Genomic DNA, 14,646 nt, shown 5'->3' with positions numbered 1-14,646 from the left:
TTTTTGTTTCCTATTATCTCTATCTTCTCATTAACACCCCTTGCAGCATGTCTGGGCTGGTCCAGACTTACCAGGTGCTTTCCTGTGCAGAGCACAGTCCAGGCCAAGCACAGCTGGTACATCCTGTACACCCTCAGCAGAGGATGGGGGAACTCAGGGGGTTTCTTTCTTTTTGCATAATCAGGAAAGCACTCACTAATCAATCTGTGCTTGTTTTGTTTTCCCAAAGCAGCAGAGGCGGCGAGGCAAAGGGAATGAAGGTCTCTACCAGGTAGGCACCACCTCCCACAGCTGCTCCCCTCACCCGTCCTCCTCAGTGAGGTGTAGCCTGTGGTTGGATATCCAATGGCACTGTCAGGGAGGCACGGAGAAGTGAAGGGCAGCTGGAGGTTCCCCAAGCAGGCACCAGGTGTCTCACTAACTCCTCATTCTTGGAAGCCCCAGCTACCCCTGGCTCTGGGATCTGTAACACAGGGCACAGCTGCTGTACCCGAGCAGGCTGCCAGGAAAAGGGCTGGGCTGTCAGGGGATGCTTCCCGGGATTCACAGCCACCTGAGGTCCCACTGCCAACTTACTTACCCAGAGCTGCACTTGATTTCCCTTCCAAATCAAAGAAGAGAAGTCCAAAGTCCATGATTTGATGTCTGTTCATTTAATTATCAGAGCTCATTCTAGCATCAGTTAGCTCTTAATAATACGCAAATAAAATGTACTCCAAAGATCTGCAGAAGCAGTTAGGATGAGTTGCTGTAGTCATATGTTCATAACAATTATTCAGGATGCACCTTGCCTTCAGGTAAGTGATAGCACCATACAAAGACTAAAGAATCACTCAGGAGTAAAAACTTCCGTAGGCAAAAAAAATCAGACTTATGCTCCTGACTGAGCCCTTGCCATCCTGCTGCTGACTGGTCAGCCAGGGAAAAAGGAAGCACTCACACTCATGCCTCACCTATTTTTCTGGTTTTGTTTTTCAGGGGCTCAGTGCAGCAACCAAGGACACTTATGATGCTCTCCAAATGCAGCCTTTGCCCCCCCGCTAAGTAGGAGCCTCAGAGGGGATGGGCAAGAGTGAGAGATGCCCACCTGCTTTGGGGAGGAGAGGGGGGAAAGCCTCTTCATCCAACACAAGCACTGTGTGTTTTCTATGTGCAAGAACCTCCTTGGGTTGGTGCACAGAGACTGGACCTTCCCTCCTCCCTCTCCTCCTGAATCATGTAACTGCTTTTGCTATTAGAATGTACAGATCTGTAAAGTTGTTTCCAGCCATAGTGGTTATTATGCTGATTTTTTTGGGGGAAGGTTTGTGTTGTGGGACCAGACCACAGCCTTCTAACAAACACAGCTATTTCCATAGCTCTTCCCTGTCTTCCAGAGTATTAAGACATTATGGAATTATGGTTTTATTGCATTTAACTTGTAAAGATAGGACTGTAGTTATTTCCTGTAGTATTTATCTTAAGACTATTTGACCCTTTTTTGCTTTAAATTTGTCTTTTTCTTTAATTATAAAGAGTGACATGATGTTACAGTAGTGAAGCAGAGAGGCTGAATGCCAACTTTCCAGTAGGAAGAGAATGAGCACCAATATCCCAGAAAAGATCAAGCCATGGCACTGCCACTCATCCATAAATATGAGCCAGGTAACCCAGGTGAGAGACTTCTCTGAAGGCAGAAAAACAATGAAAACAAGGAGATGGGCTCCCCTATTATCACTTCCAGACAACAAGCTGTACAAAAGCCAACATAAATGCAGTTTCCAAACCAGTCTCTCATGAAGCTGTCTCTAAAAGGTGCAGGTATCATTCCAAAGAGACACCAGTTCAGTAAAGTCGTGTGTTTTTGATGAATGAATTAATAAAACAGTGCCCGAGTCCTGTGTGTGTGTAGGGAACAGCAGTGGGAATGGCACGAGCTCCTTACCTGAGGCATTCAGGCCATCTGAACCAGCCTGCACCCAGCAGCACTATCTCCAGGGAAGCTGAGGAAGACAGGATTCCAACAGGAGCTCCTACACACATCCCAGGAGCCCCAAACCCAAGTCTCAAAGGGACACTCATCTCCTGTTGCTGCAGCCTCACAAGGCTGCACAGAATTCAGCAAGGACAAATCCAGCCCAGCAAAATCAGGGGTGTCTCACCTCGACTCAGGAGCTGACCAGGCCATCTCACCAGTCCTCACAGAGGAAGCAGAGCTAAAGCAAGGCTGTCGAACAAGAGCTGCTGCCCTGGTCACTGCCCAGATGAGGTTATGTCTTCTTTCCAGGGACTGGGTGGGTTAGCAGCAGAAAAACTTGTTGAAATGGGTGCTATGCAAGTTCCAAGGCAGTTTTACTTCTTTAGCAGTAAAACTGTACCTGTAGTAGGTGCTTATAGCTTTTAAAGAGTATTTACAATAAATTAAAGCAAAAAAAACCCTCAAAACTGGGACATGGTGATGAATGTTTCTTGCAAAAAAACCCCTGACTTCCTTGATCCCTTACTGTTCTGCAGTGACAAGAAAAATTGAGAGAACTGGGTGATAACTGAGACAGCTGAGCTGAAAATTACAGTAAAGTTATGCTGCAAAGCACTCGATGCAAGAACAAAGAGTACTGGAAACAGCTTTCTCTTTTTAAATCACCATAACCATATCTACAAGGTGTAGAAGTCACAGGTTTCGGCAGCATGAAATACCAACCACTAAACAATAGCAATGAGATTCTTTGTGGGGGAAAAAAAAATCACCTTTATGCTCTTTTTATAACAACAGATACCTTAAGTTCAAAAATCATACAATGCTGCTTTTGGGGCCACTCACCATGGGGTTGAGCAGAGTCTCCTCTTTGCCTTCAGGAAGGAACTGAAGCTGTTTCTGCTTTTAGGAGGGGAGCTGATAAACACAGAATTAGAACAAAAGCTTCAAGCAGAGTGCATAAAACCTGGGCTCTCCTTCAGTTTGACAAGACAAAGGGCACCACAGCTCAATCTTCTGGCCCAGTCTGAGGCATGGGGGAAGGGGAATCGGCCTTCCCCTGACACATCTAAAAACTACAAACAAGTGCATACATGTTAAAACACTTGGAAAATGGTTTAATGATGTTTACAACAGAAATGAACTGTACAATTACAGTAAGTTTAATATATATAAAAAATTACAGCAGACAAATGCATCTACACAAAATCTACCTTTTCATTCTGATTTACTGTAATCTACACAATCTCTCAATGCCTACAGCTATCTGTAGGCAACCACTGGGAAAATAATAATAATAATAATAATATAATAATAAAGGACATCTTTAAAGAGACAGCATTTCGCCTTCCTCCTCACCCTTAGTGTGATCAGCAAGGTTTTGAAATGTGTGGGACTCTCACATTTCATTCTCAAGAAAAGCTTGGGTTGTGTTTGGGTAGAGTACTCCCATATGGCCCTTGATTTCAAGTGTTCTGCTGACCTCAAGTGTATAAATGCAGTGTATGAGGAAGGGCAAGAGAAAAAAAAACCTCCCAGCCAGTGTAAGCAGGCAGTTGCACAGAGCAGTGAAACTGTTAGGACCAAAAACTTGTCTTATTTAGAACAAAAGCAAAAAGGGACTGCCCAGACACTACAGACATTCACAAATCCTCATTTCTTTGAAAATTATTATCTGATTTAGAAGAAAGGGCTTGGTTTTCCACTCCCAATTCTTCATACAAAGGGGTAGTTTTCCAACTAACATGCTAAATACTTTTTTAAAAACAAAATTTAGGCTACTTCCTCTCTGGCCCACCCCTTAAAAACAGTGAAACCCCCTTTACACTGAGAAAGAACCTCAGGTCAGCGGGGGAAAAAAAAGAACATGCTGTCTCTTTAAAAAGAAAGAAAGAATCCCAGTTGGGAGCGGCCATCAGTGAAAATGCGATCCAAATTGGTCTGGTGGAAATTCCTCACGGAATATTATGTACAGTTTAAAAACCCTTTGTAGTTGGTTTTTCTTTTATTATTATTTATGAACACCTAGGCAGTGAAAACCGTTATGTTAATACATACATTGACACACCCAAAACATACAAAAATACTATTATTTCAAACTACTAAGAATAGGACAAGTTCAGTTATCTCCATGCTATGACTTTAAGAGCATTACACTGAAACAAACAAGAATTTAAACGACAATTTTTTAATATCCCAGAAATATACCAAAATATACATCTAAGCTTTGGAATTACTGAGGTTAGACTAATGCAAGTGCTGGGTAATCGTACTTAATACACAAGTCTAAGGTTCTGCAGGAAAGAAATTATCTTTGGTATCTGCATCAGGCTAATAATATTAACATTTGGATTTTGCTTTGGGATAGAGCTTGTATGACCCTAGAACCAAACACCCCCCAATCAACTGAGATTAAAAAGATCCATGTAAAAAGTTCCTCCATTTGCAATCCCCCCCCAAAAGTTAAAAAGTCACAGGCATCTACCTAGCATAAAAGGTTGAGAAATACAATGCATAGTTGCACAGTGGTGCTGCAAAAATAAAAGAAATCTAGAAAAAAGGAACTAGAGGAGAAATGAAAAGCTGCTTCTTCTTCTTTCAGGGATTTCTCACGACAGGACAGCCTCTTCCAAGCAGTGAAGGGGGGGAAGCTCAGAAGTGCACCTCAGCGTGTATTAATCAACATCACCCAGCCCCCAGAGGGTTAAAGCACCCAGCAGAGCAGCCAATCCTGCACCCAAGTCTTCAGCTCCTCAACCCACCTGCGAAGCCCCGGCCTCCCCTCCCAGCACCTGTGCCCCAGATTTCACCCTGGAGCCGGGAGTTTCCACCCAGAGCCTTCTGGAGCCCCAGGCTGGCCCCCAGGCTGGCAGTGACCCTTGCCCGGCCAGGCCAGGCCGGCCTCACAGGTGGGCTTGGTGCTGAAGACGCCCTTTGTCTTTGGTTTGTTTGTTTGTTTTGAGTTTATACAATCATTAGGAAATCTTTGGTTTTGGCTGGAAATTTTAAAAGAACAAAACAAAACAAAGAAACCGCCCCCTCCCGACTTATAGCAGCCACCGTGACCTGACAAAGCTTCTCTTTCCCATGGGGGTAGGGGAACTACATTCAAATAAAGATGGACCGGGTTAAGGATGCAGCTTCTGGCCAGGTTGGGGGAGTGGGGAAGGGATACAGGATTGTCAAATAATAAAGAAGAAAATTAAATATTTGGAGATTCCTTTTTTTTTTCCTTTTTTTGCTTTTTTGGTCATGTTAAAAAGTGAGTAGCATGTACACAGCAGTGGGCTGAGAGTGCCTCCAGGCCCTGGAGTTCAGCGCTGCTCCAGGGTGGGAATAGGCAGCGTGGGCGGCCCTTTTCGTTGGAGAGTGGAGGGGAGGGGGTGGATATTCACAGACTAATCAAGAGGACCCCTTGTAACCAAAGGAAATAAGATAAGATTGCAATTTGCCCTCACTTTGCAGTAGCTTTTAAGCAGCGACATTCAGAGGCGTTAGGGGGTCACTCCCCAGGTTGCAGGTCACGGGGTGCTATAGGCCAGAGTTCAGTGTTAATCAAAGGAGGGAGGGCAGACTTGGCAACTCTGTGGGGTTTGGAGAAAGTTAAAGCAAGTTACTCAGTTACGAGTTAGAAATGAGGTATACGACAGCTCCTGTACCTGTGGCGGATAAACACCCCACACCTACTCACACCTAGCCTTAGATACTACCACAGAGGAAGGAAATGGAACAACGGCACTGGCGGGGACGAAGGAGCTCCTGCCCGGGCCCTCGCACGGAGCGCTGGCACGCGAGGTGCCCACAGGGCCGCTGCTGCTCCAGCCCTCTCTGAGCCACCCGCAGCGGTGCCTTCCCTTCCCCGCTCTGCAGGGAGGCGCAGCCCGGCTCCCCGGGAACTCGCGGGGAGCGGCCCTGAGCTCCAAGTCTTTCTCATTGCGTTTTCCCCTCGGACTCGCTCAGGCGCAGGGAGCACCAGGGTCACAGAGGCCGACACATGGAGAGTCAGTGGGGGAAGAACTAAAGGTTTTGTCTCAACTGCCTTGTTCTCAGGACACTGTCACGGGTGCTCTTGTTCCTGTATGGTTTCTCAAGGGGGTTGTGCGGTCTCCACGAGTTGCCCCTTGGCACGCCATTTCCTAAGGTCTTGGGATTCCTACTGTTAAATAATTTCAGGTTTTCATAGCACCGCAACAGGCCGGCTTGGAACGCACACAAAGCTACGACATTCAGGAAACAGGGCTTCCGTAGCTGCTGCCACAGAATTCAGCAAAGGCAGTGTGAATCCTGAAGTGGGGCCTACAACAGAGAAGACAATTTTGGGAGGGAAGGGGAAGCTAACGTGATAAATTAAGTATCTTACGGTATTATGTAAAGCTCTGCCGAAGAATACTCCCCAGCAGACCGACACAGTTTTAAGACAGATCAGCATTTTGGTCTGAGCTACTTGACAATGTCCTGTTTGGTAGAGAGATGAAATAAGGCAGAGGGGGTAATGTTCCAGTTCTGGGGCAGAGCCTCAGCAGCACTAAGGAACGCCAAAGGGTATCATCTTCCCTCGCCTCCCACAAGCTGTTTCATTTCCTTCCTCAGATTTGTTTTCCATAAAGCACACCTTGTTTTCCACTTCTTTTGTTCCAAGTGCTCTTTTCTTTGAGAAGTCATTTCTTCAATATCCCTATTACCTATCTATAAATCTAACTAGCTCTTTGAAAAGTCACACAATATTAATACCACTTTTACATAATGTCAGAACAACAATTCTATTAGTAAAGCTTTCAGTGAAGTTCTGCAACCCAATTGGTGTCCGGAGGAAGAGTAGCTGGACAACCCGCTCTCCCCCTTCCTCCCTCCCTTTCTTCACAAGAGCTCACCAAGTTCACTGATAAAACAGCTCAGCCCAATAGCACGATACATGAACATGTACAAGGCTACTCTGGGGAGCAAAGAAAGGAGTCTTCAAGGTCCCTCCCTTAAGAGAAAGACCATATGCAAAAGCTGTTGAACAGACTCTGACCTTGGACTACACTGCTTCCACATCTGAAGGAAAGAAACAGTTTTCCCTGACTGTATCCCACCATCAGCCTAAGACCTGCAGCACTGGGCAAACCCCAGACACCGTTTGTCTTCACAGAGCCAAAGCAACTCCATGCAGAAAAGGTGGGAGTACCCGCAAGAGATGAGGTCCTTAGAGGAAGGGACACTGACCCAAAGCTCAAAAAACCCCCACCCAGCTTTTCCTCTTACCCGCTCTGAGAACAGCAGAGCTGACAACTTATCAGTGCCTTTGGTTCCCTACGAGGCCACTGGGAATTCTCCGTCCCCAGCGGAGTCGAGCTCCTTTAGAAACCCAGCTCTCGCTCCCCGCACGCAGCCAGCGCCGGCTGGTGCTCACACGCACTCGCACACACACCCACGCACACCCCTGCCCTCTTCCCCCGCTCCAGCAGCCTCAGGGGAAACGGGAAGGGAGCCTTGGAGCCCACACGGAGCTGGCTGCAACACCCTCCCGAGGCAAGAACCACTCGCTCTTCTGCTACTCCCACCACAACACCGAGACATCGGCCAGGAGAACGACCCGGTCCCTCGCCAACAACACCTCAAAGCTCCTCTCCCACAACCGTCTCACAGTATTTCAACCCTTTCAGGCAGACCAGCCAGGTGTTAGGAGTAGGTTAGCTTTCACCTCTCTCAGTTTGGTTTTTTCTTTCATAGTTTTTGGTCTAGACAGGATTAGCATTGCTATTAGAAAAGGAAGTGTTTAAAAAGTTTTCCACCTATTATCAAGCACTACAAGCCCTACATTCAGTAACAAGACAAGGGGGATAAAAGGAACCTGTTTCACTTTTGCTCTCCCAGATAGATTAAGATGCGACAACCATTCTTGTCCCTCCCTGGAGTTAAACACAGCGGACCCAGTTCAGCTCTGGAGCAACTCAACTCAACTCAACTGAAACGGATTTACAGCCCCGAGGTCGATTCCAGCCCAGTACAGCCATCTCTCCCACGAGCCTCCCGGATACGTGTTGCCTCATCTTCAGATCCCAGCGAGGGGCAAGGAAAGGCCAAGAGGGAGGGAAGTGTGCGCACACTCAAAAGGACCCTGAACAGCAACCCCACCAGTAACCTGCATGCCACCACGTGCTGTGCTGCAGATTAGACCACAGATAAACCAACCAAACAACAATCCCAAACCCAGGAGCGACAAAATGTTTCCTTTGGCAAGACAGATACAAGGAAAAAAATTTATGAGCAAACATTTTCCTTCTAACACAGTCAAACCCCCTTCTCTGCCCCCAACATCCACCCACCCCCACCCGACCCTATAAAGTTGTAACCTATAAACAGGATCTCAAATACATACAGCATAATCATGTTTATCAATCATAATAAACCATCAGTTCAACTAAACTCTACAGCTAGAATTATCTCCACTATTTATAAAGTTTGCTTTTCTCTTCTGATTTTTTCAGTTTAAAACCAGTTCTGCGACAATGCTAAGCTATGCTGAGGTATTTTATGAAGGTGCCAGAAGCCAGCTGCTACCCACAAGTATTGTTCTCAGAGCTGTATGGTGCTACCTTTCGCTGAGGGAAGACGGGGAAGGAGCAAGGAGGGGGAGAGGCAGAGGGAGGGAGGGAGGGAGGGAGAAAGGGGACCCAGATTATTCCAGTTATGGACGGTTCTTAGCAGGGCATCACTGATGGACCTACAAGCAGCCCCGAGACAAAGCTCAGTAGCTGCTTCATGTTTAGGAATTAGGTCAGAAAAGAAGTTCTACATGCTGACCTTATTTGTCTACTTGAGTAAAAGATGTCTCTTCTCCCACAGTTAAACTGTTCGTAATTTCAGTGCAGTCTCCCTAACGCCCTCCTAAAAGCATCCCATAGGAGTAAAAATTCAGAGCATGTCCCCACTTGGGAGAAGTGGCAGACAGCTCAAACGAAGACAGATAAGCTGAAAAAAATTCAAGCTTTTTTCCATGAGTTACTCTGTGTCCATGTGTGAAGATATGGAAATAGAGGAATTGCTTTTCATCGTTCCAAAAGCACTGAAACTACTTGCAGTGACAGAGGGAACCAGGTACTGTTCAGATCATGAAGACAAAGATATGAACATCTGAAGAAATTGCAAATTGGAACCAACAACTTTTTGACGAAACCTCTATCAAGTATCTTTAAAGTATTTTAGGGGACTCCCCTCCAGAAAGAAGAGAGAAACTCACAGGCAGCAGCAAGAGATTTCATGAGTGGGAAGGGTAGAACTTGTGCAAGGTAGGTATCTTGAATTCTCTATTGCTATAGTACTTTGGGAGGGAGAGGGCAGATGTACTGGGTGCAAAAATAGAAAGGGATTTGAGTTGGCCGCGTGAGAACTGACAACCATAAATGCAATGGGGGAAGCAGGCCAGCTTATTCCTTTGGTCATACTCCACCCTAGGCAACATCCACCAGGGATACACAGGGCCTGCTGGGGTATATGGCATGGAAAAACAGCATTTAACCATTTTAGGCAAAACAGCAATAGGGAATAGTGACTCTTCATAAAGTTAACGTGGCAATAAAAACATCTACATTTTAAACTTCCAGTTTAAAACCAAGTGTCATTGAAAGTTTGGACCAGATGCATTATTTTGTCTCCTAAAACACTCGAATGACCATGAGAAGCTACTTGTCTCTTTAAGATCATTTTGTACTTTTATATATTTCTTTATCTAAGAAAATATGAATTGATATCTAAGGTAAATTAGATGTTGCTTTGGTTTAGTATCTGTGGTATGGCTCCAGCTGTAATGGCTGTACTGCTCCATTTGCAACAAAAAACAAGAAAAAGGAGGGAATTCCTGTTTTAAGGAACGTTGCTTCACAGGAATGTGCAGAGAGTTAAGGAATTAATCCTCCTGTGTCCTTCACTAACTCAACTGCAGAAACACGTGAAAGCACATGGTGTGAGGTTTACAGAGGTGGCATTTGAACATTAGGTCACAGTTCCAAGAAATGTCTACATGCACATCCACACCACCTCACAGTGACACGATAAAAATGTACTTAGACTAACATATACAGTATCTCAGAAACAAAATTAATCCTCTGTAGGAAATTTAAGCAGATGTAGCTATTGTGAGCAGCCACACCTGTGTGTACTTTCTTTGGACTATTCGTGAATCCTTCCACAGTGACTGTGGAGAGTGGGTTCGGAGGAGACCAAGTGTACTAAAGCAAAAACGTGCTAAAGCTAAACATGTTTTTCTTAAGAACAGAAAAAAATGTCATCACCAAGCTACAAGACCAACTCCTGAAGCCATTCTCTAAATTATTTTTCACCTTCTGGGCATATCTGTGTTTGTGTCTCCATAAATCTCTTGCTTTTTGAACTAACCCTGCCTGCAATGAGTTTTTCACCTTCTCTTTTCTTGCCTGGGTCCTGTGACATGCTTGCAAACTATGAAAAGCAACCCTCTCACCTTTAAATACAGAGACATGGAACTCTGAAAAAGAGATGCTATTATCCTTTTCCAACACACCACCAAACTCCTTGTGATCGTATTTACTGGCTCTGTACACAATTGTTATAGTTTCTTTTCAGATGCATCAATTCCTGCTGCCAACACAAGGATAATTTAAAAAAGAGACTTCTGCTAAATTCTGGTACATGATCTCACTTTCTTTTCATTCTCTGAACTTGGCAGAAGTACACTCACTGCCAGTCTGATTTCCTTCTTTCACCTAAACACTGGAGGTAGCCAGCATCCATGAGGAAAAACACTGATAGGGATGAAAAGTAGGCTCCAGGAACAAGTCAGTCAGCCATAGGGATGTTTTAGGGGACAATGAATCAGAGCACACAGGCAATGGATGCCATGGGATATGTGCTCTTTGGGTATTATGTCAGCTTCTGCAAACAAAACCAAGCTTTTTTTGGATATGTGGCTACTCTGAGTTTCCAGTTTCTGTCAGAAAAAAACTTGCTAAGAATTCCCTGGAATCTGGGCCCCAGACAGAGCGATGGGGTAGAGAAGAGGAGGGTAAAGGGGTATAAGGTGCTCACACCAAAGCCATGTGACCAATGCAAAGGTAGTCAGGAAAAAAAGCAGATTTTTATAATAAATAAACCATCCAAGCTGCATTAGTGTTCCAGATATGTACTCAACAAGACCCTCTCCCAACCACAAACCAGCAAGAATGGGACATGAAAACTCATTCAGACAGCTAATGGCACAGTCTCTTGGAACTGCGGAGAGAGGATTTTCCACTGATTTAAGGCCCACCTTTCTTTGTGTTTCCTAGATATCTGCCAGGACCATGCCCCCCACCCCACCCCAAAACCCTTGGGGAGGAGGGGATCCATCGGAGACAAGCCTGGTGGTCTCCCCCCTCTAACAAAAAAAGCTTCCTGATAAACTGTACTTTTGCACAGGTGTGAAAGTAAGCAGGGACTTTCGGAGTCAGGAACAAACGCTACAGCTGCAGCTTTCCCCACCCTCTTACTTCACTCAAAACAAGTCCCAGGGACTTGCATTCCTTTGGTAGAAACTATAGACCGTGCTGTGGCCTCCAGACCAGCACAGTGGGTACCAGCATCTTCTCTTCTACTTTTCCCTACCTCCCTGAAGCTCACCCAGCTGTATCTGTTGCTGCTCTGAAGCTTTTACTGCGGGCCATTGCCATTTTTGCAGTATTATTCATAGCCCTAAAAGTCTCCTGCACAGCCTGAAGACGTAGAGACACATCAAAAATACTGAGATTCATCCATACTGGGGGGATAAAGGTGGGACCTCTTGGATTAACAATCCTCTGACATTGCCATTCTATTTACACATCAAATAAAAGAAAACAAAATCAAGTTAAGAGTCTGCCCCAAGGATAACACAAATTACCAACCAAAAGAAAAAAAAAAAAAAGATTAAAAACAAGCAGCAACTTTTATATAAAATTAATAAAAACAAAAGACAAATGAAAAAGAAATTGTCAGTAGCATCTATCGCCTCTCTGCATCTGAACTGCACTTATACAAACTAGTCCATTAGTACAGCAGCTTGCTAGAAATTGACTTTGGTTCAAGCTTAGTTTTAAAAAAATAAAACATAAAAAAATCAAAAACACATAAGAAACGGTGGACGGACATTTGTTAGTTTCCCTGCTTGCAGTTCACTAGTTTTGAAGATTTAGGGGTAATTGGTTTAAATATCAGTAAAACAGGAAGGTGGAGGGTTAGAGATGAACAGAGCAAAATCATGGTGGTGGGGGGAGAGATAAGGGGTTCTGCCACTTGAGTGCAAACACAAATCCCACACGCTCAGGCCACAAACCAAAGCATGTGTAGAGTTTAAAGTTGCTGCCTTCCGGATCTTGGATGAGAAGCTCCAGGATCCCCCTGAATCATCAACAAAATGAATGTAGCTGCATCAGCTCATTGTTTTAGGACACTCTGGTGACAAAAGAAAAGTGGGTGGGTGGGAAAGGGACTCTTCTAATACCCTCACTAGCGAAAAGTAATTTAGTTTTATACACATGGCAGAAACCTTTAAATCCATCAGGAATGGAAAATTCAACGTGAACTGCATTGCAGTGATCCAGTCTTCTCTCTTTAAAAATCTTTTTTTTTTTTTTTGGTTCAGATACTAGATTGTATATTTAAGAATATACGGATCTAATTTCTGTACAGTTCATTACTCCTTCCTCATCCACAAAAATATCCTTTGCTCCACAGATCAGAATCAACCTTGAAAAGACAGTTCCAGTGCCAGGCCAGCCCCGGGACGTGCCGATTGCCACCCTCACCCCATGAGCAGCCCCGCAGCTCAGAGACCACACGAGATCAGCCCAGGGTGTGCAAAGCCCCAGAGTGGCTCTGTTGTGTTGGCATTAACGATGGCACCTTCTGTTCCCATATTCCTGGCTTCTGTGTTTTGAAGCCAGAAGCACTTTTTTTACTAGGGAGTTCTTCTAAATACAGTGTTGGAAGCATCAGAAAAGGAATATTGCTATGAACAGGAAGAATGTGACCTTCTGAAATCCAGTACCAACTCACCTAGAAGGTGTCTAGGACTGTAAATGCTGCTCTACATGCTGCCAATTAGCCTGGGTAATGATGTTTTTTAAATATTTGTGTGTGCTCTTGCACAGCAAAACGAAATCACTGGAACAGAAGAGCCATCAGTATTGTCACACATTCCACACTTGAGAGGTCACATCCCACTCTCTGAAGTAAAAGGAACCAAGCACATGAAGCTAAGAGCAGAATTTGGCCATTTTGTCTAAGTATTTGAGAGAAGGGGAATGGCAGTTTACAGCTATTTCCTATGCCTGCTTGAAAAGCAGAGACCAGCCTGGAAGTTTGCACACAATGATCTCTGCTGCTGCACTGAGCTTCCTGCACAAATGATGAACATAAATTCTTCTGATCCCTACAAGTAGGCATTAGACAAATTCGAGGATGAGGAAACTGTTCAGAACATTTCCAGAAGATTAGGACTGAAAGTCTATTTGTGCTCCATTCTTCCTCTCCACCCCCGTGCCCTCCCCCCATGGTGTGGGAGCTCGCTGAAAATAATCCAGGAGCAAAAGACAAACGCGTCCAAACTATATATATAAAAATAATAATAATAATAATCATCATCATAATAATAATAGAGATACACCAGTAATACAGGCCTGCCTAAATTGTACCAGTTAAGAAAGGAACCCCCAACATGATTGATACGATTATAAACACCTTGTATGACATAATGGCCTGTACAACAGACCTATAAAATGATAATTAAAAAAGAAAGATATTTAGACCAAAAAAACCAAGGAATCCCCTTCCTATGTTTGAATTGATAACCCACCTTAACTTGTCATTGTGACTGCTGGAAATGATAAGTAGTCCTTTCACTTTTTTTTGTGTTTTTGTGGTTTTTAAGTTTTTTTGTGGTTTTTTTTTTTTTTTTTTTACATTTTTGGTTAGAAAGTTCTCCGATCCATGAAGCGATCCTGAAAAGACAGTGTTTATTATAAAATTAGGCAAATGTCTGTCCCAGCTTTAAATCCTTCCTGTTTTGCTTTTGTTTTTTTTTTCCGTTTTTTTTTTGGTTTTTTTTTCTGTTTTGTTTTTTTAAATATTTTTCCTTCTCTCTCTCTCTCTCTCTCTCTTTTCTCTCTCTCTCTCTCTCGTCCCCCAGCAACACGGTGAGAGGATGCCCATGGCATTTTTCAGTTCATACACCCGGCTGGCAGCCGATCCCACCGCACAGTGACCCAGGCTGCTGGAGCACAGCCCAGCCCAGCTCACTGTGCCTTGGAGGCAGTAGTGGTGGTGGACGTGGCCCCGCTGGCAGAGGCCACCGTGAGGAGAGAGTTCTGGATGGACTCGGCTGAGGTGGAGGTGGCGTGAAGGCTGGCGACTGGTCCAGAGGCCCCTGCGGAGGCTGCAGCTGCAGAGACCAAGCTAACTGGGTTGCTGGTGAGCAGAGAAAGGTTCTGAGGGTTCAGGAACAGAGGGGCAGTGACGATGTTAGGGGTACCTCCAGCATTGGCAAACACCAAGTTTCCAGTTGCATCCAGTGATGTTATTGGAAGAGAGCCACCAGATGCAAGAGCTAAAAAAAGGGAAAATTGAGCAGGGAGGATATCACATTAGCAGTGAGCAACAATGCAAAGTGTGCCTAAAAGCAAGGGGTCTCTGCATTTGCCCTCCTCTGATATTTTGCTCTC

The 14,646-nt window shown here is 44.7% G+C and overlaps 2 protein-coding genes across 11 annotated transcripts in view; one reads left to right on the top strand and one right to left on the bottom strand.

Annotated features, from left to right (window-relative positions):
• CD247 (CD247 molecule) overlaps nt 1-4,418 on the top strand; it is a 51,770-nt gene extending 47,352 nt beyond the window's left edge. The window contains exons 7-8 of one of the 2 annotated variants that reach the window (XM_042038052.1): nt 230-271; nt 979-4,418. In XM_042038052.1, the coding sequence (XP_041893986.1) occupies nt 230-271; nt 979-1,044 (108 nt within the window). In that variant the 3' untranslated portion in view covers nt 1,045-4,418. The remainder of the gene's footprint in view (nt 1-229; nt 272-978) is intronic. The other variant, XM_042038053.1, reaches the window with a different exon arrangement.
• POU2F1 (POU class 2 homeobox 1) overlaps nt 2,946-14,646 on the bottom strand; it is a 114,004-nt gene continuing 102,303 nt past the window's right edge. For 7 of the 9 annotated variants that reach the window (XM_042038043.1, XM_042038044.1, XM_042038051.1 and 4 more), the window contains one exon: nt 13,855-14,531. In XM_042038043.1, the coding sequence (XP_041893977.1) occupies nt 14,221-14,531 (311 nt within the window). In that variant the 3' untranslated portion in view covers nt 13,855-14,220. Of the gene's footprint in view, nt 3,031-3,051; nt 14,532-14,646 lie in introns of those variants that run through there. The other 2 variants (XM_042038050.1, XM_042038048.1) reach the window with 2 other exon arrangements.

The sequence above is a fragment of the Corvus kubaryi genome, unplaced genomic scaffold (assembly GCF_017639235.1).
Source record: "Corvus kubaryi isolate FWS band 111438036 unplaced genomic scaffold, C.kubaryi_AGA036_p1.0 37391, whole genome shotgun sequence".
Taxonomy (NCBI): Eukaryota; Metazoa; Chordata; class Aves; order Passeriformes; family Corvidae; genus Corvus; species Corvus kubaryi.
The sequence above is the reverse complement of the archived record's forward strand: the minus strand, read 5'-3'. Positions and strand labels throughout refer to the sequence as shown.